Source organism: Colletotrichum abscissum (genome assembly GCF_030869225.1).
Source record: "Colletotrichum abscissum strain IMI 504890 chromosome Unknown Scaffold_14.1, whole genome shotgun sequence".
Taxonomy (NCBI): domain Eukaryota; kingdom Fungi; phylum Ascomycota; class Sordariomycetes; order Glomerellales; family Glomerellaceae; genus Colletotrichum; species Colletotrichum abscissum.
The window spans coordinates 901699-922952 of NW_026850032.1; the positions used below are offsets into that span (position 1 = coordinate 901699).

At 54.3% G+C, this 21254-nt stretch overlaps 8 protein-coding genes across 8 annotated transcripts; 5 read left to right on the plus strand and 3 right to left on the minus strand.

The window, feature by feature from the left end:
• Window positions 1–122: 122 nt before the first annotated feature.
• Window positions 123–3500, minus strand: CABS01_06863 (uncharacterized protein; the record flags this gene model as incomplete). The annotated part of the gene is made up of 7 exons (XM_060540228.1): window positions 123–906; window positions 953–1082; window positions 1130–1451; window positions 1499–2365; window positions 2410–2498; window positions 2552–2694; window positions 2743–3500. 7 exons carry the CDS (start codon window positions 3498–3500, stop codon window positions 123–125), a joined length of 3093 nt encoding a protein of 1030 aa, XP_060403912.1.
• Window positions 3501–5174: 1674 nt separating this feature from the next.
• Window positions 5175–7103, plus strand: CABS01_06864 (ATP-NAD kinase; the record flags this gene model as incomplete). The annotated part of the gene is made up of 3 exons (XM_060540229.1): window positions 5175–5282; window positions 5341–6592; window positions 6658–7103. The coding sequence occupies 3 exons, from the start codon at window positions 5175–5177 to the stop codon at window positions 7101–7103; spliced, it is 1806 nt and encodes a 601-aa protein (XP_060403913.1).
• Window positions 7104–7700: 597 nt separating this feature from the next.
• CABS01_06865 (uncharacterized protein) lies at window positions 7701–7979 on the plus strand (the record flags this gene model as incomplete). Its single annotated transcript, XM_060540230.1, has 1 exon — window positions 7701–7979. A coding segment is annotated over one exon (279 nt), but the record flags the coding sequence as incomplete, so codon positions are not given.
• Window positions 7980–9130: 1151 nt separating this feature from the next.
• CABS01_06866 (uncharacterized protein) lies at window positions 9131–11144 on the minus strand (the record flags this gene model as incomplete). Its single annotated transcript, XM_060540231.1, has 4 exons — window positions 9131–9357; window positions 9418–9814; window positions 9925–10508; window positions 10685–11144. The coding sequence occupies 4 exons, from the start codon at window positions 11142–11144 to the stop codon at window positions 9131–9133; spliced, it is 1668 nt and encodes a 555-aa protein (XP_060403915.1).
• A 314-nt stretch (window positions 11145–11458) lies between these two features.
• Window positions 11459–11740, plus strand: CABS01_06867 (uncharacterized protein; the record flags this gene model as incomplete). Its single annotated transcript, XM_060540232.1, has 1 exon — window positions 11459–11740. One exon carries the CDS (start codon window positions 11459–11461, stop codon window positions 11738–11740), a length of 282 nt encoding a protein of 93 aa, XP_060403916.1.
• Window positions 11741–13411: 1671 nt separating this feature from the next.
• Window positions 13412–14074, plus strand: CABS01_06868 (uncharacterized protein; the record flags this gene model as incomplete). The annotated part of the gene is made up of 1 exon (XM_060540233.1): window positions 13412–14074. The coding sequence occupies one exon, from the start codon at window positions 13412–13414 to the stop codon at window positions 14072–14074; it is 663 nt and encodes a 220-aa protein (XP_060403917.1).
• A 1316-nt stretch (window positions 14075–15390) lies between these two features.
• On the plus strand, window positions 15391–17700 carry CABS01_06869 (uncharacterized protein; the record flags this gene model as incomplete). Its single annotated transcript, XM_060540234.1, has 5 exons — window positions 15391–16372; window positions 16437–16498; window positions 16565–16993; window positions 17054–17116; window positions 17182–17700. The coding sequence occupies 5 exons, from the start codon at window positions 15391–15393 to the stop codon at window positions 17698–17700; spliced, it is 2055 nt and encodes a 684-aa protein (XP_060403918.1).
• A 2393-nt stretch (window positions 17701–20093) lies between these two features.
• On the minus strand, window positions 20094–20697 carry CABS01_06870 (uncharacterized protein; the record flags this gene model as incomplete). Its single annotated transcript, XM_060540235.1, has 2 exons — window positions 20094–20602; window positions 20658–20697. The coding sequence occupies 2 exons, from the start codon at window positions 20695–20697 to the stop codon at window positions 20094–20096; spliced, it is 549 nt and encodes a 182-aa protein (XP_060403919.1).
• Window positions 20698–21254: the final 557 nt, after the last annotated feature.

Here is a 21254-nt window from a genome sequence, read left to right on the forward strand (position 1 = left end):
GTGATTGGGTAAATTCATCTCGCACAAGGCATCGCCCGGCACCGACTCTTAGCTTTTAATAACCTATTCCAGACACTCGCCAGGTGTCAGCATACCTCGTAACTTTAACGCTCGGGGTAATTTTATGGCCAGCCGGCCGCATCGTGCTCCCACTCACTGTTTGCGCCATCGTCGGCCCCGACGTCAGCCCAATTCATGTCCAGCTTCTCCAGCTCCCTTGTGAAAAAGTCTTGCTCCTCGCGCAGGGCTGCCCGTAGCTCGGCCGCAATCTTGTCCGGGTACCGCCGCACGTTGAACCAGTGCGTCAGACTGCGCAGTGCTTGCTCCAATGGCAGCGCCGAGTCCACCTCGGCATCAACGTCGCTGCCGGCCAACCACTCGTCACGCAGTTCAGGTCGGCAGTGTAGGTACACCGCCGTGATGACGCGCATGTTGCTCTGCCGCCACTTACGGCCGCAGTAGGGTACTTGGTTCTTGAACAGCTTCAAGGTGTATAGTCGGAGTTCTGGCTGGGGGATCTTGAGGGATTTGCGGAGAATGTTGGCAGACTTGTACTGCACCAGGAGAAGGTTCCGGTGAGCTTTGTGCTTGCAAATCTTTTGCATGATTCGTAGGTAGTTGATCAGAGAGAAGAAGTTTCTTCTCGAAAAATCAGTGATGGGCTCTGCTGGCAGGTCGCCGACAGGATATCCGAGCTCATCAACTTCAGGTCGCACCGCAGCTTGTCCTTCAAGCTTGCTGGTGTCTTCGCCATCGCGGGTGGCGGCAGTCGCGACGCGAGGCGGTGACCGCCTTCTCTTGATAGGTGGTGGCGCCGCTTCGTCCTCGCTCTCCTCCTCGTCCGGCTCTGCTTGTACAGGCGACTTCTCCTTGAATTTCGATCGCAGATTGCAGAAGTGGAAAAAGCTGATTAGTCAGTTTGTGTCGCGTGAGGGTTGGTAACAACACACACCTGTTCTCTAGCCGGTCCGTTTTGCTGTCGACAACCTGTTGAACATCCTGATGGGCGAACAACTTGAGCACCAGCGGAAGGTAGTTAGAATCCAGCAAAAGTTGCGTCATGTATTCGGATTTCAAAATGTCTGCGGCCTGATTAGTCTATGCCTCGGGCGAGGCCAAGCATACTCACGAGAGACTCTGAGCCACTTCAATAGAAGCAGGAGAATGCCAGTAATGGCCTTTGTAGTGATTTCGCGGGATCGCGCGGCATCGACCTCCTCCGGTGACATCTCAGGGAGTTCTGGAGGGCCACCTCCGGCCGAAGAGGGGTCTTGGGGCTGCTGTTGTCTATTAGGTCCAGCGCCGCCATTCATACCGCCATTGGCACCTCTGCCGGCCATGCTTGGGTGCTGTTGACCTTGCGGAGGTTGCGACAACACAGCGGTGACGTTCATTAGTATCGGCCTCAATAGGACGATTACAAGCGACTGGAGATGAGGGAGAGATTCTTTCTGTGGAAGCGTTAGTTAAACTCAGCTCGAAGTGCCAAAACACTCACGTAAAAGCTTTCGACAGCAAGCAGACGTCGCTTGATCTCAACGTTCACTTTATCTGCCGAAGGGCCGCAGTCTATTTCGGGCTCCCGCATCGAAAGTTGCGCTTCTCTACGTTCCTCAGCCTTGGTCTCCGCCTTGAACGCAGCAATCTCCTGCTTCTCTTCAAGGGTCAGCCCCTCAAGGTCGAGGTTATCAACATCACTGTCGTCGCCATCTGCTTCCCACCCTCTCTCGAATCTGAGGAAGCTTTCGCGCTCTTCCCACAGCTGTCGTGTAGCACGGGTCATGCGAACCCTCTTTGCAAATAATTCGCCTGCCTCCAAGATGGATGCAGGAATATCACTGCCCTCCCACCTGCGACCGACAAGCTGTTCCTGCAAGCCAGCTCCACCTTTACCACCAGCGCTGTTGCTTGTGGCATCTAGCGGTGGGTACATGAAAGGGAAATTCTGGTTCGTCTGGTAATTTTGCTTTTTGCCGCCCTTGCCCCCAACACCAGGAGACGGCGGCGGCGATGGAGCCGGTGTCGCAATGTGCACGGGTTGATGCAAGATAGAAGCACCGCCGCTTTGTGAGGTGGGCGGTCCCGGGAAAATCCCACTGGCTGCGCTGGTCCTCGTGGGCTGATTTGGAATGGGTGGAAGAAGGGTTGTGTTCTCAGGTTCTAGAGGAATGAGTGTCCGCGGAGGGACATAGGCCGGATATTTGGATGTGAGCTCTTGCCGGAATACATGGTAATCTAGAGGTGATGCTGTGATAAAGTCTTTGGACTTTGCATTGGGCGATTCATTTGTTGCCTTTTTCGCCTCGTCTACCTCTTTTGTGCCGCCGAAAACAAGCAGAATAGTTTTCCAGAAGAGCAAAAAAATCTATACTTGTTAGTATGGATTGTGTTCGGAACCAATCATCGTACCTGGCTGGATGGCATCAAGTTCCCGTCGTCCCAACGCAGCTTCGAGGTTGCGAGCGACATAAAATCAACCAGTCCAGGATTGAGAGAAACTAGCAGCAATTAGGCGAGCCTTTCCTAGATAGATTGAGTACAGGTGACTTACGAAGCTCAGATCTTGTAGCCTCTAGCTCCTTAGGGAAGCTCAGTGCCTCCTGAATAATGACATACATGATGGTCATAAGATTGATAAGTTCATCCTGGGCCTCTTGGGCGCCGCCGGGCTGGACGAGACGAACATCATCCGACCTGCTTGAGTTAACTTACATTGTAAGACAGATTGCCCGGAGTACTCACCAAAATACATCAAAGCAACTTTGCAGAGCCGACCAAACAGTGTTGATGCCGTCCAAAGAGGTTAAGAAGCCGATGCTTGATCTGATAGCCTCCAATTGTGTCGCACTGGCAGCCGACCTCCTGTCACCTACAGTGTCAGGCGTCGACGTATCGCCCCATCGACCTAGCACTAGGTACAGAACTTTGCCAATATGCGCAGAACGTTGTGTCGGGTCCTTGACTTGAAGACCATCTAGAGCATCTAGCGTGAACTTGGCCTTTGTCTGGTAGTCCGTCTCTTCCCAAGTTGTCTGTATATCGTAATCGTGCTGCCACTGCCATTCGAAAGCTCGCTGAGCAGCGTTTAATCGCACCCATTGCCAAAATTGATAAACAAACCATTCGTCAACCTCCTCGTCGTGGACACCCATGTCATTGTAGACGAAATCGTAGGCGACAGGCTCGCCACGACTGAACTCGGCAACGATTTTACGAAGCTGCAATAATGATAGCGAGTCGGTAGGCTGCTGAGGTTCGGGCGCAGGAGGCATTGGGGCCGGGGGTATCGGAACTGGGGCCGGAGCTGGAGAGGGTGCAGATGAGTTTCTCTGCAAGGACGGTCGTGGTGGAGGCGGAGGAGGTGGGTTGCTTGTATCGGGACCAACGTCTGCGACAACAGCATCCGCTATCACGGCATCTGCAACATCGCCAGTCGGTGGAGGTTCGTTTTCGGCGGCGGCGCCATCGTTGGCAGGCCGCGAGGGCCACAGAGAGTTCATCCTGTGAGGAAGTGGAGGTGCGTCGATGGGTGTATCATGCTCTAAGAGGTTGTTGGTAGACAAGGAGCAGTCGAGTGTGCTTCATCCGGGGAGATTCATGGAACGAAGAAGGAACACCTCGCGTCAATAATGTGTCGAAGCGTGTTGCGGGTGAAGTTTCGGTTGCTCAGCGCGAAAGCATTCTGACGTGGTCGCGGTGAAGATGCAGCGATCAGGAGGGATGCTGTTTGCGCTGCAGCTTGTGATTGGTTAAACAGCTGGTTCTTGGTGGTTTGGCGGGGTGTACCTCAATGGACGACCCAGCTCCTTATCGCTTATCGATTATTGCATGTCTTATCTGCCCTGGTACCTTACCTACCTAGGTAGAAAACTACCTACCTACCTTACCCTACCTAGGTACCTTAGGTGATCCCCTCTTATCGTCTGGACTTTCCAGTAAATACCAAACGGAGTACTTGGGATAGGGCATTCCTCACTCGAACAGGAAGTGGAGGAGTGACATATGCCTGGCGATGCCTCTCGCTCACATTGCATTGCACGGGAAAACAAACTCATCCGAGGCGGCCAAGGTGATGGAGTGATCGTCTCATGTTAGATAGTACGCGAGCTGCATCACCCGATGTTAATCAGCAGTCAGCAACCCAATGGGTGTCTAGCTTTAGATCCCTACTGCGCAGACTTTCCCCCAAGAGTAAATAGATGGTCATGCGGACGTCCGCAAGGTCAACTCGGTTGGTGTCAGGTCCTGGACCCTTTTGCTACCTGGCGTATGCCTCTTTCTTGATATCCTGGTGTACTATGTTCAATCGCAGAGGTACAGTGCCGAAGAACTGCAAAGCTGACAAGTGCAAGATCTAAAATTCTTGATGCGTTTACTTGACCAGCCCGTGAACCGGTCTAGTCCTAAGGTATGAGTCCCACCGCCTAAAACAGCAACGACGTCAGCGACTTGTCCCCCTACCGCCCCTGTTCTTCGGCAGCACAAGCCATGGACAGATAGGCCCCCCACCTCACTAATCCTGCCCGCAGGGAGGAAACTGACTTCCATGTTGGTCAGCTCGGCCCACTGCGGGCGAACCAGCACCCTAATGGCTACGGACAATGCTGCAATCATCACTAACACCTTGGCCCCGCTGATTGAAGAAGCTTCCACCCGTTGAAGCTGAGGTGGGCAGCTCTCACTCTGCAACCTCTTCTGACTCTTTAGTTTCCTTGGATAGATTTGCCTATCACTTCTCCGAGTCACGCTCTTTAGAACAAAACCTTTGTTCATTCATTGTGTGAGCCTCGGCATCGGCAGCAACCTGGATCCTAGTATCTGTTCTTTCATACTTTCGGGGAACGTGCCTCGGGGTTACAATCGCGAACACTCTCTGCATGCCCAATCGCCTCATTGCCACTGCATATGGGCACTGTGCGACGCAAAGAGAGAGAGACAGCCACTTGATAACTTTCTCTTTGCGCACGCGGTCGAAATAAACCTTTAGTTTGCCGACGATTGAGCCTGCTTTTTACGCTCTCGAAACCACTTCCTTTTTCAATCCGCTGCTAATGCTGTGAGACCGCATCGAAGTCGTCTACAAGTACCAACCGCGATCAAGCTACCCCGCCATCGTCGCGACTTTGCCAACTTGTTTCGCCTTCTTCGTCATTGCGACGCTCTTGCTGCGGGAAATGGGTGCCGAGACTACCAACGACGAGACGGAGAAGCGTGTTGGCTTTGAGAAAGAGGAGGATGCGCATTCAAGCGGAAGTGACGATGACTACCAAAAGGCTGTCGAGGTACGTGGATTTGAAAGCATCATGCCAAACAGCATGCCTTGTATTAAGACTGTGATAGGTCACTTTTGATCCTGGAAACCCTTACCGGCGCAAAAGCTCTCTAGTCACGTCCGAGTCTTCCAGACCTTTGCCGCGACACCCTAGCCAGAGAACTGAGTGCATCGTACACCAGTTCCTCGAAAGCCAGAGAAAAGCTCGAAACGCGGTAGCCTCCGCCAGCAACCAGGGTTCTCGGTCGAATTCGGTATCAAGCGCCTCGAAAGCCACCACGGACAACTACCACCACGGTCATCCCACCTATGAGAACTCTCATCGACATGTCGGTGCCTGTGATGTATCTGGGGAATCGGGCATGTCGAAGACTGTTGAGCCCAAGGGACGGCTCGCTAAGCAAAGAGCGTCCATTTTGGCTGCCGATAGCCCCGAAGGCAGTGACGTTGGCCAGGCCGACGAAAAGTCCTGGCGATCCGAGATTACCAAGTCTGCTTCGCAGATCGACCTCACCCATTCTGACGACGACGACGAGCTGCATAGCCGACTACTCACCAAGAAGCAACTTAGTGAAATGGCTTGGGGAGTCCGAGAGCTTAGCAGACGGCTCAGCAGTATGCGCATCAGATTCCGCGTAAAGACGATATTTCTCCTGACCAAGATCCACGATGCGGATCTGATTGCGCGCACACGGGAACTAACCAAATGGCTCCTGTCACATGAGCGGGATGTTGTGTATACAGTCTACGTGGAAGAAAAGTTCAAGGACAACAAAAAGTTCAATGCGACGGGAATAGTTGAAGAGCTCAAGAAAGACGTTGCCGAGTCAGGAGCATCGAAACCTGGGACAAGCGAGGAAGGCATATCGAAGCGTCTTCGGTACTGGAATGAAGACATGTGTCGGAACCGGCCGCACATGTTCGACTTTGTTATTTCATTGGGTGGCGACGGTACCGTACTCTACGCCAGCTGGCTTTTCCAGCGCATTGTCCCGCCGGTGCTGAGCTTCTCCCTCGGTAGTTTGGGTTTCCTGACGAAATTCGATTTTGAGGACTACCAAAGCATCCTCGAGAATGCCTTCAATAAAGGCGTTACAGTCAGCTTGCGGTTGCGGTTTGAGGGAACCATCATGAGGAGCCAGACGAGAAAACAGCTGGTGGAAGGTGAAGAGAGCAGCTCGAGCCAAGACGACGACGGGCGAAAGCTTGACCTCGTGGAAGAGCTAGTGGGCGAGGAGAGGGAAGATGAACACACCCACAAACCAGACGGAACTTTTGAGATATTGAACGAGATTGTCGTCGATCGTGGTCCAAACCCAAGTAAGTCCTCGACCATGCTTCCCTGCTGAGCGAACTCTAGATTACTGATCATGCCACCCCAATAGCAATGTCGTACACTGAAATCTTCGGTGACGACGAACACTTCACCTCCGTCTTGGCAGACGGCATTTGCGTTTCGACCCCAACGGGCTCCACCGCCTACAACCTGGCGGCCGGCGGTTCACTCTGCCACCCGGAAAACCCCGTCATGCTCGTCACTGCCATCTGCGCACACACGCTCTCGTTCCGTCCCATCATCCTACCCGATACCATTGTTCTTCGTGTGGGCGTGCCCTACGACGCGAGGACCAACTCGTGGGCCAGCTTCGACGGTCGCGAGCGCGTTGAGCTATTTCCAGGAGACTACGTGACGATCAGCGCTAGCCGTTATCCGTTTGCCAGCGTCCAGGCTCAGGGTCGGCGCAGCGAAGATTGGGTCAACAGTATCAGCGGCAAGCTAGGGTGGAATACGCGCCAAAAGCAAAAGGAATACAAAGAATGGGAGAAGTAGATCCATTCGTCCAGGGAATCAGCGATCAACGATTAAAAGTCCAGAAAAGTTCCACGACACGCAGAGTCAAAAGGCTTGGCTTCGGATAGCAACTTTCCGAACGACTATCAGTCGGCAAGCTGTCACCACAACCAGGAACTCACATAGTCACACGCAGACGAAGAGGATGGGCACTTTGGCACATTTCAAATCTTTTGTCACCTGCCGCGTGGCCAGCCCAGGAAGAAAGCACACTCACTGCAACCACAATCCTGCCTTACGGAGGACTATAAATCCAAACGCCAAGCCCCGGAGATGGTTCACGTCCTCGAGAGAACCTCTTTTTGAGTCTTTCAGAGGTGAGAACATCCCGTCTTCGGGAGGGTAGCCACTTGGCCTCCGAGAACGAAGATCGACTAGGTTCACGAACGCAACTAAGCTTTGCCTTTAAGCTTGGCACTACGTCTTCCAGCCTAGCCTGGGTGCGATGTGAGTTGCGAGGAAGAGGAGATGAGCTCCGAGAAATCGTAGCAACACAGCTGTCTTAGTAGCAATTCGTTTGTCCAATTGGCTTCGAGGCGGGCTCCGGATGTCGTTTTCGTGCTCGCCATCTACGATTTTTCCTCCACGTTGGTCGATATTCCTCCATCCCATCAAGTCTACAACGAGAAACAGCCCAACAAGCAGACTGTGCGCAGGAAGCAGACAACGTCACCCGGACGATGGGTAGACAGACTCATCTCTGCGTGTGTCAAGGTGTTTCCTCCTCCCAAGACACGAAGGGAAAAAAAACCGCAAACCCAGGGCAATCCACGCCAAACCCGACAAAACAAACGCGGCAAGCTAAAACACCGACCGGCGTCACCCGCCCAACCTCGCTGGCTCTACGACTCCTAGAGCAGGGCACCTTACTAAGGCCTTACCCTCACCCACGAATAGGCCCCCCGCGGGCTTTCGCAGCGCATCTATTGCCCGCTCGGTCGCACCCGCGGATACCCTTGGTCATGGGTCTGGCTTCTTCCCTTGGCTTCTTCTTCCTCCCACCTCCCGCACAACCAGGATGGCCCCTGAGTCGTGCGCTGACAAAGGAAACGCTACAATTCTCCCATTGGGTCTTTTTTCCCCTGGGCGATTTCAGCATGGATACCGCCGATGGGTTGTATGCGGCTCTAATAGTATCTACCAGGGTGAGGGGACTTGTGACAGATGCTGCGACGTTCCGCTGGTCCCATGTTCGCCGGCAACACAATGGAACGTCTCACAACCACAACAACTCGGAACTGATCGCCATACGTCCATAGGCGGTTAATAGGCGGCTTTTTTTTGCCCTTTGAGCTGCAGGTTCCACATAATGCCTACTTGTTTTTTTATGCAGGAACCGCCACGCAGAGCCCACGTCTGGTCGATTTTTCGCTTGAGACGAAACAGGCATTTGTGATTTCCGGTCGTTTCTACATGCACTAAAAAAAGGAACTCTCAAGGAAAGCATAACAGGCAGAAGTCGGAGCTATCAATAATCGCTGGGCAATGTTTGGGTAGATGGCAAAGAGGTATTTTTTTGAGATAGAGAAGAGCAAGAAAGAAAAAAAAAAAGGTTCAGATACACAACCACTCGATACGCCGCCGCCGCTGACCGCCACAGCCAATAAGGAGAAATAACCAGGCGATTTCCAACTATCAGTGAGAATCGTACACGCCGAATGCTAGTGATTTGTCTAGAACGAACACCCACACCACCCTTCCCAAAATGTTTGATATCATGGCGTAAAAATAAAAGACAAGGAGGTTTTGAGGCCCGTAAAAAGCGAAGGCAAGCCGAGACCCATTGTGTGTACGCGTGAGCCGTTTGTATATAGTGAGCCGATTACTCAGGTGAGTGAAGAGTAGCGGAAGGATCTCGACGAGGGATTAGGGCTGAGGCCGGGAATCGTAAATATTTGAATGAGGTGAGGAGGAGAAGAAACAAATCGTGGCAACGTTCTCAATTTTGGGGGTTTGGTTGAATAAGCTCTTTTGGGTTTCCAGGATTACACACGCGAAAGAGCAATCTACTGCTCGTCCTCCACATCGTCGGCCTGAGTCTCGACAAAGGTCATGGTGACGCCCTCACCGCTGACATTCAGGTTGACGGTGTCAATGGCGCCGCCGCTGACGCCTCGTGAGTTAAGCTCCTCAACTGCGCGCTTGACAACGTTGTTGTTGGTGGCTGGGACGACTTGGGAAACGGGGGCGGAAGGATCGCGGGCAACGAGCTTCTCAGGGGTCATCTCGACGCCTATTCCGTAGTGATTAGCCGCGTGTGCCTTGAGTGTTCCAAGACTTATTTGTTACTTACCAGCAGGAACGCCGGAGCGAACGTACATGGTGGTGACCTTGGCACGGCGGCGAGGGGGCTGCTGGGCCTCGTCGGAGCGGGCCTTGACCTTCTGCTGAGCAACAATAGCGCCGGCAGGGCGGGGTGCAGCGGGGGTAGCGGGTGCGGCCTCAGCGGCGCCTCCGGTTCCAGGACGAGCTGCTGCTTGCTGATTGTTGTCGACGATCATGCCGACACCAGAGCCCTCCTGACCAGTGCCAAGCTGGATCTTGGGTCCCTTAGTGAGGGCAGCCTCGGCGTACTTCAGAGCGCGATCGAAACCGGAGAGATCGCGCTTCTCGGCGGGACGGGCTTTGGTAAGCTGTACACGGGGAGCGATCTCCTTGCCCATTCCTTGGAGGGCTGCAATGGCTTGGGCCTGGTTGGAGAGGTAATATGTTAGCTGATATTGGTCTGATAGTACTAGCGTCCGTGTGTGTCCCGTACACACAGACATGAGCCGCCCGAAAGCTAGAAGATTCCACTAACCTCGTTGATCTGGTTGTCCGCGGACGAAGCAGTCACCGGCGTAGCACCTCCGACTGAAGCAGCGGCTTGCTGAGCAGGCTGCTGAGGGGCGGCCGGGGTAGCAGGTGCCGCGGGAGCGGCAGGGGCGGCGGCCGGAGCATTCGCAGCACCTTGAGCAGCATTAACTGCGGCGCCCTCCAGTACATTCATCAACTGGGAGACGTCGTTTCTACCGCCAAATGAAATTTCACCATCACCCACCACCAAGGCAGGTGAATAAGCGCCCAAGTTGATGTTCAAGGGCAGAGCGTTGAGCTGAGCGGCCAGGCCGGCAACGGCGAAGATGTAGCGGTTGACCATCTTGTCGATCTGTTCGGGTAGTCGGTATGTCTTGGTGTGATTCGGGTGGAACGGCTCTTGGAAGAGGCGAAGGGTGGTCTGCGAGACGGTGACACTAAGTAATAGGCGTAGAGTTGTATAATAAGGACACGACCAGCGGAAGAATTGAAGATAGCTTTTTAAAATCTTGAAGAAGAGAGAGAAGAAAACCGAGAAGAGACAGGATACCAGTCGAGCACAGCTAAAGAAGAAATAGAAGAAAAGATCTGAAAAAAAGCACGAGAATTTAGCTTTCATATATTTCCCCACGAGCCAAGATGGATGAGTTGAGATTGGAGACTAGCCACATGCTTGAGACACAGCCGCCAAGATGCCAAGAGATAGAGTCCCGTCGAAAGCCTCAAGTCGGTCGTGGGCCCTCAGACATTAGCAGAGGGGCTACCGTCTGGGGTAGGCTCTTGATCGAGTCGGTACGGAGGCGCAGGCAGGGGGTGCTCGTCGTGGTCGAGGTGGGATTGCCCAGCTGGAAAGCTCCGAATAACGCCAAGGGATGGCCGAAGGACGAGTAGGCTAGCGATGGTACATTGTAGACAATCCGCCCAGCGGGACTGGATATTGTTCAGCGTGAGGTCCAAGCAGTCAGCGACGCAGTCGAGGCATGAAACGCAGGTGACACCAGAGACAGGCAGCGAGCCAATTGGGCAGGTCGGTTTGGGATATCCATCTGGGAGGCCAGCCGCGGTCGAGTGTGCAAGAGGAGGGCGATTCGAGACCAAGCTTGACGGAGAGACCTGACTAGGAGGTCTTGGCATCGTCGCCGTGCCTCTATGCGATGGCCGAGAGATGTCAGGTAGGATGCCAATTTTGGCCCAGAGATCCACGCTCTGATGTTGCCAGGGCATGGGTGGGCATGGGTGACCCCCCGGGACGCGTAGACAGATCCGACTCGACTCTCTGGCAGATGGTCAAGGGACGCAGTATTTGCAGAGTGGGTCAGTCGCTCATGAGACTTTGCCAAGCACTCCTGCGATGGTAGCTGGGACGTGCACCGCAACGATACTGCCCATTTCTCTGCGTCTCTCCGTTGATTTCTGCTTGGGTGGATGGGACGAAGGTGGCGGGTGAGCAGCAGCGTGGACGATACTCGGTGTTGGTGGATTTCGAAAGGAACAATTCAGAGGGCTCAGAATCCCGCGTAGCATCTAAGCATACCTTCATGGTTGTGCCAAGGGGCGGATTATTCTCTTGGCACTTGGCGGGTCGCCGTATGGCCGGTGTCGTCTTCCGTCTGGTACCATCTTTACTACCTGCTGCCCCCCTTCAGCAGGGCAGACTATCGAGCATCGATGCAACGGCCAAGAAGCACAAGAGATCTCCCCGGTATTGGCGTCGTCGGGTGCCGCGGCGGATGGAGTCTCCAAGCCCGCCAAGTAGCCAAGGGCAATCAGCCACGTCCCGGCCGTGTAACCTCTTGGTCCGCGGCACGCCGCACAGGTGAGAGACGCATACTCAGGACGCAGAGCCGCTAAAGCTAAAGACTGAGGAAAGAGTGAATCGGGTTGTTTTCTCTAGCGAGTCGTGCACAGCGCTGTTCGGCCCGCCTTCTCTACCCAATTGCCGGGATGGTGTCCCTGGCGAATGTTTCCTCAACTCCAGGTTGCGGATGATGGAAAGACGTCTAGTGGTGGGCAGAGGGGCAAACGCATGACAGTCGTGCCCCGATGGTTTGCCAATTGTCAAGTGTCAGGAGGAGCCCCAAGAACCCCGTGGTACGGTACAAAGCGAAAAAAAGGGTCCAGTTGCATTCCGTGACAGAGTCTTGGGCCGGGTGGATGGATGGAGACTGGGATGCAATGCAGAGAGGACAGACGAGTTCGACCGAGCATGGGGAGTCTGAGGTCGATTGACTGTGAGTGCAGTGCGGTACCGTTGGAGTGTCCAGTGTCGAGTGCTGGATTTTCTGGTCTGGTGCGACACTCTCCCATACTTCTGCCCGTGTCTGAGACTTCGGAGTTGCGTGATAGTCGCCGTCGTAAGGATTCCGCTGATGGTGGTCGTCTGTACATTGTTGTTTGCTCGGGCTCCGTTTTGTAGCCAAAATTAGCATTGGAAGCCGGGGACATCAGACCAAGCCCCTATTTTCCCTAACCTTGAACGGGAAAGAGTCTGTTTTGCGGTTCTTGTGCAATGTGTACTCCGTATGGGCGGTTTGCGGCTTGCCCCGTGACACACCATGTTCGCGAGTGTTCAATGCAGGCCGGTGGGTTGAAGCCAACAGGATATGCCCAGTTCGAAGCGAACATGCACGTGCCTGACCCGCCTGGTTTCCGGCGAGAAGAAGGCAAACGAACCGGGGGAGAGCCTGAAGGCATTCAGATTCTGCAAAGCCAATGAGCCGAAAGTCGAATCGTTGTCGTTGCCCGTAATCAGAATTGCTGTCTGTGTGGTGCCTCATTGTGTGTATGGTATGACCGTTGCAAAGACTTTGTTGGGTGTGGAAGGAAAGAGTTCGCGCTTGCCTCAAGGACAGGGCGAGGTTTCCAGGCTGCAAATAGAGACTCTGACAGGTTTTCTTCCTGCCTCGCCAAACGCCTAAGCTCTGCTGGCCGGCTCCTGCCTGTCACGTCTACCTGCATCGCTCACCTCAGGTTTCTCACCAAGCACATCCCGTGCGTGCCCTTTTTGCTCTGTACCTTACATCAAATCTGCATCCAACCTACGGACGTACCTCACAGAAGCTAAGGTATGGAAGGTTCTAACATTCGGCTGGATTTCTCATCAGCCTGGAAAATGTGTGACATCCATTCATTCTTGATTCGATGCAGCTAATCTTTGACTTGGCATTAGGTTAACCAGCCGAAAGGCTACTGTGCGGCAGCTGTCGCCATCTTAGTGCGCCGTCTGTGATCAACTGTCATCTCCTTTCCGCCATGTGGTCCGGCTTCGAGTGTGGAGGGAAGGAAGAATAAAGCTTCGTCCGGAAGAGACGGCGCGGAATGGCTGGTCTTGGGAGTCTAAAGTCTTGGAAACCAGCCTGTCAACCACTTGTGGCACGTCTTGGGCAGCGCGAGTCCTTCCGCATAAGCAACTCTCCAGCGGCCCCATTCCCAATGTTGCAGCTTCATTTTCTGGGGAGCAAGTCTCTCTTCGCCATTGGGTCCGCAAGCCGATGCTCAAAAGACAAGAGTTTACCAAGACCATCCATCGTCGCTCTTGGCTGCGTCCAAGTGTTGTCATTTCGTCCACCCTCTACGAACAGACTGACTCTAAATCTCTTGAGTCTGGGGGCCAAAACTCCGGGCAGCCTGGCCTAGATGGCGATGGCCGCGCATTCTGCACCGGAATTGTTTGTTTCGAGAATCGAGACCTCGTCAACACAAGCTTACTTGACTATTCCATCTTGGCTCTCGCCCAGAGTCGTAGTCTACCCCCTGAAGGCGTCCATGCACCCTACGATCCCATCCACCTGCAACGTTGGTCGTCGACAAATGTTGCCTCTTCCAAGTGCCGACAGAGGAAGAGGAGCCATGATGGCATGGGTTTGTCTCTCCAGCGAGAACGAACTCCCCCGTTCTACATGGACCCCAGGCCCGTTGGTCAGGAATCACAACGGCGGATGTTCCCAAGGGTTACACTCCTCGTCTTTGCCGATATTCGTCGCCCGCCCCGGTTGCGCAAGGCCCTACACACCAAAACACGCTTACCTCTTCAGACGGATGCACCGTCACTGCCTCAAGCTTTCTGTCATCCAAGCCCCTTGGACGCAAATCTCGGTGCTCACAGTCGGCCAAGCCGGTCAAACGGCACTAGAATGCAACTCGAGCGATTGTGACAGCACCAGCAGCCGCGGTGATCTCCTATGAGAGACCAGCAACAATTCCAGGCCGCGCACATTTGTCTCATTCGTCGCATATCCTCCAGACAATCCGAAAATAGCTCTCGCGGATGATCTGAGACGTTCGCGAACCTCGACCGCTATCTGATTGAACTCTTAGACGAACTGGTTTCTATCGGTGCTCCATTCATGCGTTCGGACTACCTAGGCCAGCCAGCAACTCGGAACCTATTGCGAACGTTGTGGCGGGCTTCTAAAAAGGGACTCTTCTAAAGGGCCTTCTAAGCAGCATCAAATGTCATTGTCTCAGGAACTCGCCTGTACGATGTACGGGGTAATTACCGCAAGGTTTTTCCAAGATGGACATATTATCCGCCACCCTCTGGATCTCTTTTTTGTTTGTTGGCTGGGCTGAGCGGATGGTCGAACCCAAGCTGTGCTGTGGGCTCCGTCCCCAAACGCACCCAAAACAGCGAAACATCGCGGGATATCTCCCTGGCACTTGCTCGTCGCTTATCGTACACGCCAAGGCCAACCCTCAGACGCGCCAGTTGGTCTAGCCGGTCTGGAAGACGCGGGAGGAAGGGGCGGACACCTTTTGATTGTCCTGGAGCCCTGGACCAATTCACCAATACAATGTCTTGACTCGTCTCCGCGTTTCCACCATCCACGAGCTGTCTCTGGTAGCGCTGCCGCAGGTATCCTATATCGTGGACGGAATATTACTACAGCCGGTCCAGACGCTGCTTCGGGGGGGGGGGGGGGGCTCTTGGCACCGCAAATTTCGCCTCAAACGTCTCTCGACGTCCGGACTAGTGTCCGTCCCCTTCCTCAACCAAGTTCTTACCTACACTCACCATGCAGTCACCGAGACTTCACTCCAAGATAATCAGGGGAAATTTCCCTCATGCATGCATTGCATTTACTGCATCTCAATTACTCGACAAGTCTCGACAAGTTGCTGAAATCATCGGATCGCCTTGCCAAGAGGTCGATGGAAAAGGATGATTCGCCGATCCCAACTTGTGACTGGCCAGCGCCAAACTGTCGTGCGGCGTGCCGCGCTGATGGTGCAGTAGCCGCGTCTTACAGTATGTCGCCTACGGAGTATCCGTACTGCGTACAGAATCCTGCTGCTGACAGGCATCAGTGCGAGCCAAACGTCTACTCATCACCGACGTAGTCGTTAGGGCATCTTCGCGCCTCTCTCTCTCTTCCTACCTTACCTTGCCCATCCATAGCTATAGCACCACCGGTCCATTTATCGTCTGACTCTTGTTCGACACCTCTTTGCCACTTTCGTTTTCTCGATCATGTCGGCGAAAAGCTTCGCTGAGTCGAACACGTTCTATCGGCCCGTTCACTCACGGCAGGCGGAATCTTGGAGGAGGCCTCTCGTCCTCGCAGTCGTTCTATTTGTGCTCTGGTTGTGGAAACTCAGTGAATGGTTCCATGGGCGGAATGTAATCCTTCATCCAGAACAAGGCCCCTTCCCAGTCTTCACCGATTGGGATGACATACCCACGAGCGAGAAGCTCCTCTGGGTGCGATGCGAGCTACCCGGCATGTTTCCCCTGGGCCGTGGCTACATGTGCGCCCGATTGACCGTGCCGATGGATTACCAACGGCCCTTGACCCAGTCTGCCGATAACCCCAAGGTCCATGTCGCTATGGTTCTCCTCCCCGCTCTCGGCCACGGCCTAGAGACGGGGCGTTTCTCCGAGTCTCCGCTTCTCCTCAACCCGGGCGGACCCGGCGGGCCAGGCACCACTTTCACCTTCCCGCCGTTCGGTCCCACTATCCAGGCCGCCGCCGGAGGCAGCGTCGACATCATCGGCTTTGACCCCCGCGGCATTGGCGCCACGACCCCACGGGCTGACTGCTTTGTCGACACCAAGCCCGGCGAGCAACCTTCAGCCGCGGCTAACAACCTTGCTTATATGCACAGACTGACCTGGCTGGCAATGGCTCACGACATCGGTCTGCCAAATGCCACGTCCGGCGCCTTGGACCAGCTTGCACAGCGTGCCAGGGCGTTGTCCAAGCTGTGCTCCCAGAAGGATGTCCAGGAGGGCGGATTCGAATACATGGCTACGCCTAATGTAGCGGCAGATATGAAGAGCATCATCGGTGCACACGATGCCTGGCTTGAGGACAACGGGTTCGACACCACGCCACTCAGTGCCGGCATGTTGTCACCCAGCGAAGCTGCTCCTCCTTCAACAAAGGGGAAACTAGTCTACTGGGGGTTCAGCTATGGCACGTTCCTAGGACAAACCTTTGCGGCCATGTATCGTACGTGGCAGCCCAATGTCCTTCATGTAAGATAGTAAGGGCTGATCTTATTTGTGTTACACAGCTGATGCGGTCGGACGACTCATTCTGGATGGCGTCGTTGATGCCAAGGAGTACGATATACCTGTGAGTTCATATCCGTGATGTATCATCGTTGTCCAGGTCACTTGGATGCTAAAAAAAGAGTGTTAGACGTGGATCTCAGCCATGCGAGACGCCGATGCAGTCCTGGAAAGGTTCTTCTACTACTGCCACCTCGCCAGGGACGCATGTGCCCTCTACCGTCTAGGCGACGGCGGCTCAGCGCAAATCAAGAAACGATACGAGCAGACAATGGCCAAGCTCCGGGCTGATCCACTCATCGTCGTCTCCCGCGCGGGACACATGCCCATCGTGCTACTGGAGGCCGACATACGGAAGCTGCTCTTCACCTCGCTATACTCTCCCACCAAGGTCTTTCCCTTATTGGCTGTTCTGCTGAACCGTCTGCATGTGGGCGATGACCTCTCTGATGTGGTGGTTGCGCCTGATTTCGGCTTCACCTGTGACGCGGATCTCAAGATGGTCATTTATCCCGAGGAGAGCCCCAAGGCGATTGGATGCAGTGACCGGAGGTACAAGGTGAGGGCAAATATGAAGCATGGGTCAGGAAGAACATCTGCTGACGGGCCTCTCTACCAGCGTAATGAGACTCTGGAGCAAGTCTTTGACAAGGTATCCAAGGTCACCTCTTTCGCTGACGTCGTAAGTCCCATCACCCAGCCTTACCAAGAATTGTATGTGATCAGCTGACTCCCTTCGGCCTCAAGTTCTTCCCTCTCATGATGCACTGCGAAGGCTGGGACATCCAAGCCAAATTCCCCTCCCCGGGCTGGGACGCGAACCTCGAATCCCCCGACCCCGTCAACACCTCCTTCCCGATCCTCTTTGTCGGAAACACCCACGACCCCGTCACGCCGCTAGCCCAGGCCGTCGCCGCGTCCCGGAAATTCGTCGGCGCCGGCGTCTTTGAGCTCGAGGCCGAGGGGCACTGCACCCTCGCCGCGACTTCGATCTGCGCGATCCAGAAGATGAGGGCGTATCTGCACAAGGGCATCGTGCCGCCGCCGGCTGCGGTTGCTGCTGACGGACGGATTGCCGGGTGGGATAAGTGCAAGGCCGACGAGCGGCCTTGGAAGCCTTTCCCGGCTGAGCTGGCGGCGGAAGAAGGAGGAGAAGGAGAGGGGGCACTGCACGCGGAGGACTTACATGTCTTACAGGGGTTGAAGGATGTGCATGCCGAGATTGTCGGCCGGTTGACGCCACCATTGAAGCTGCGTTTGCAGTAAGGGCATGTTCGAGGTCGCGCCTTCGCCGGACTTTGAGACCATGTTTTGCGAAAGATTGGCGTTATCGTACGCGTTGGGCGCCTCGGTGACAATTCGGCATTAGCTAGCACGTTGTCGCATTTTCTTGATGTCGCGATCGGAAGAAGACATGTGGGATTCTACTGGATGCGGTTTACCCTACATCGCAAGCTCGCCGGCGCGCGGCGAGGGTGATGTGAGCAAAGTGGGATGTGATGGTGTGTCTTCGTGATGCCCGATTTCTGCCCGATACTGTCTCACTCTCACGTGTATGAAGTGGAAGGTCACTCAGGACTGGAGAGACACCTCATATATCATTCCAGATCGTCACAGATGTGCCGATGACACCCATGTTTGATTTCCAAGGAAGGTTTGAGGCCATATCGTATAAAACTTTAATCAAGTTGGGCTATATGGTGTTGTGCGTGCCAGCATGTAAACATGCGAGAGGCGTTCCATGGCATGGGGGTCTTGCACAGGATGCTCTCATCAGCGCCAGCAGATATCTCGTACCAACAGGGGCATACAGCTTATGTGCCGCGTAGCCTTGAGATTCCTTAAGCCAGATGGAAATATCTGGACAATAGGGTTGGGTCGGAATATGTGCACCTCAGCACCCTCTCACTTGACGGAACATCAACGCTGTCCGACAGCCATGCCGCTTGACTGCCACGGGTGGATTCTGTCGGTGTCAAGGTGTAAACTTCCTCCTCTGTCCTCTGGGCCTTATGGGTCTCATTTGATTTTCCACATAGCATCAGCCCCGTAAGCGATATCAGAGTCCCCTCAATTCACGCATGGCCCCAGTGATTTTACGCCTGCGGTGTAACCTCGATGAAGGCGGTGATCTGCCGTCTGCGGGGTTTGACCATGTCATTTTGGGCCCTTGTTCGCCAGATCTGTTATTCCACTTGGAAGCGTATTCAAACCCTGGAAGTGTATTCAGATCCATTGGTCTCAGGTCCAGATCTATTATCCATTTCGAAGCAATTCAGGTCGCTGGTGTTAGGCACGAAAACCATTTGGCATGGGAGTTTATCTGCCTCCGCTGGACTGATGTGGTCCTGTGTAAGAGGAAGAAGGGGATGGAAATGTCGTTCGTTCGTTGCTATCTACCAATCGTATATTTCTGGTTCTCGTTAGCAGCCAGTAGTTTGAATGTCTTATGTGGCATCTTCAGACTCTGGGAAGATCGAACCCTGGAGCGTGTCGCCGATGACCATGGCAGAACTGGTATATCGGATGTAGTCCACTCTGTTTGTCCTCTTGTGGTGCCCTCCCAGCAGTAACCCTATCGTTAATGAATTAAGGAAGTGGGAGACAAGAGATGTGAATTAGAGAGAACAGAAGATGAGGAATTGAGAAGTCGAGATGGGAAAGAAGGACTACCTCTTCTCGGGTGAACGAATATCACTCTTGAGCATGTCTCCCCTAGGTGCATGCTTGCCCAGTCTTCAAAGCTACACATGCTTGACCTGCTACAGCCATTCTCTGCAAGCGCAGCTCGTTCCAGGCAGATTCTCCCGTGCTAACCAACAAAGGCAGAATAACAACAAACCTACCCCTCAGTCAAGGGCACGGCCACGGAGCGGTCTGCCCCTGCAATCCGAGACCTGAGGTCGAGATTCGAGATGCCCCGCGCCCCCGTCGCCGAACGGACTTACCCGCCGATGCGGTCGATGACCAACTGTAGCATCGATCATCAGGGGTTGAGAGAATCGCTGCACGGAGAAAAGCTGGGTAGGCGGGGCCACGCCAGGCGCGCCTTAGCGTCCACGATCGACGCATCGTTCCATATCTCGGTGCCGCTTCTCCTTGTGTCTTCTGCACGGGTAATTCGATCGGGCGCATTCCCCAAATGCAACAGCCCGCGTGCCCATGGAATAGCATGGAGGGGTAAAGCCAGGGGCGCCGACGGCTGCATTGACCAGAAAGACACGCGGCGAGAAGCTATTGAAGGACAGTTCGTATGAGGGGCCTAACTTAGGATAATGAGCCGCGGCTTGATTTGAGTCTCGGGTTCAGGCTAGAGTTGACAAGCACAAGGCGTAGCGACGTTCAAGGGAGCTAGGACTGTCAACAGGCACTGACAACAAGCTTACACGAGGAACTCAGAATTGGGTCACCAGCCCAACAAAAGCTTGACGACGTACAAGTAGCTCTAGAACGGCGGCGGGGCTACAGGTTACTCCGAGGCTCATGTCCTGACGACGCTAGGCTCCGCTGATTGACATAACACGGCCTTACCTTATTGAGTGGAATGCGGACGGATATGTTGGAAGCAGTGTCTAAGAATGAGACGTGCCCAGCCGAGGGGCAGAAGAGGGGTAGCAATCGGGTTCCTCAAGGTCCGCTGTAATAGTGGCTTCAGTGCTTCAGAAGCAAAATGGACAGCGAGAGCGACTACTGATGTGATTTTGGCGATGTCGTTGCTGTGACGTAGTTTCCGTGGGATGTTTTCGGATTCGGGAAGTCGGACAATGGAGACACGGTATAAGCAAACCGGGAGGAGGCAAACGTCGCGACGAGGGGCACGAGATCAAAAGCTGGTGTACGTAGGCGAAGATCTGAACGAGAGTGGATACGATGTGCAACGCGGCCCAGCGAAAATTCCGCATGTTGTCGTGCACGAATTCTGTCAACCGAATTGATGGCGAGGTAAGACGGTACGAGCAGATGCGCCTGATACTCTCCCGTAAGAAAGTACTTGCTCTGTTGGGAAACGCATCGGTCTTTTCCTCGCATCGTATTCGTCCGTCCAAGGGTAAAGCTGGGCCATGCCGCAATTGTGGCATCAGCATCACATGAGACGCAGCGTGGAGAATCCCCCATGCTGCAGGACAATCAGCCGCCTTTGACCGGAGAAGAACGTCCGAGCATAAAGCTGAGAGTGACAGAATGTACCAATAATAAGGTATGGAGCAGGAGGCAAGACTTACGCAGTAAATGGAAGGGAAGGAGACGGGCCTTCTTCCGCATCGTGTTGTGATTGTTCCCAGTGGCTCGTTCATCGGGGATCTCGATGACATACAGGCGTGCTTGCTGTGGAGGGGCGAATCGGGAAACAGTCAACTGTTTCGTAGGTTGCGGGAATTCGCCGGGCTGCGCAAGTGCAAATTGAAACCCGCATCTTGCCGCATCCAGACGACCGACTCCATACTCCAGAAGGCAGAGGGGCAGACGCGGACTCTGGGGGTTGGCAGCTGCGATGTTGTCTGGATTCTCGAACGCTTTGGGTGGTCCAGAACGGTCCTTGGATGGCTTGCTGGGCCCAAAGCACAAAGCTACCTGGCGGTGTCGTCACTTCGCATGGAGCTCTATTGTAACGCAGCGAATCAGCAACACGGTGGTTGGCGCTGTCCAGTAGGCTCATTGATCTGTGCTCACCCGGTGAAGCTGAGTTCGAGTGGTTGATGCTTGTTCATAGCTCTCCCGTCCCGTCGAATCTGCTTTTACTGCTTGCCCTCTTTGCGCTCATCGTGTGATCCACTGTGGCTGCGAGCCTGCTTGGCTTCCGTGGGTGAGACCGGGAGAGT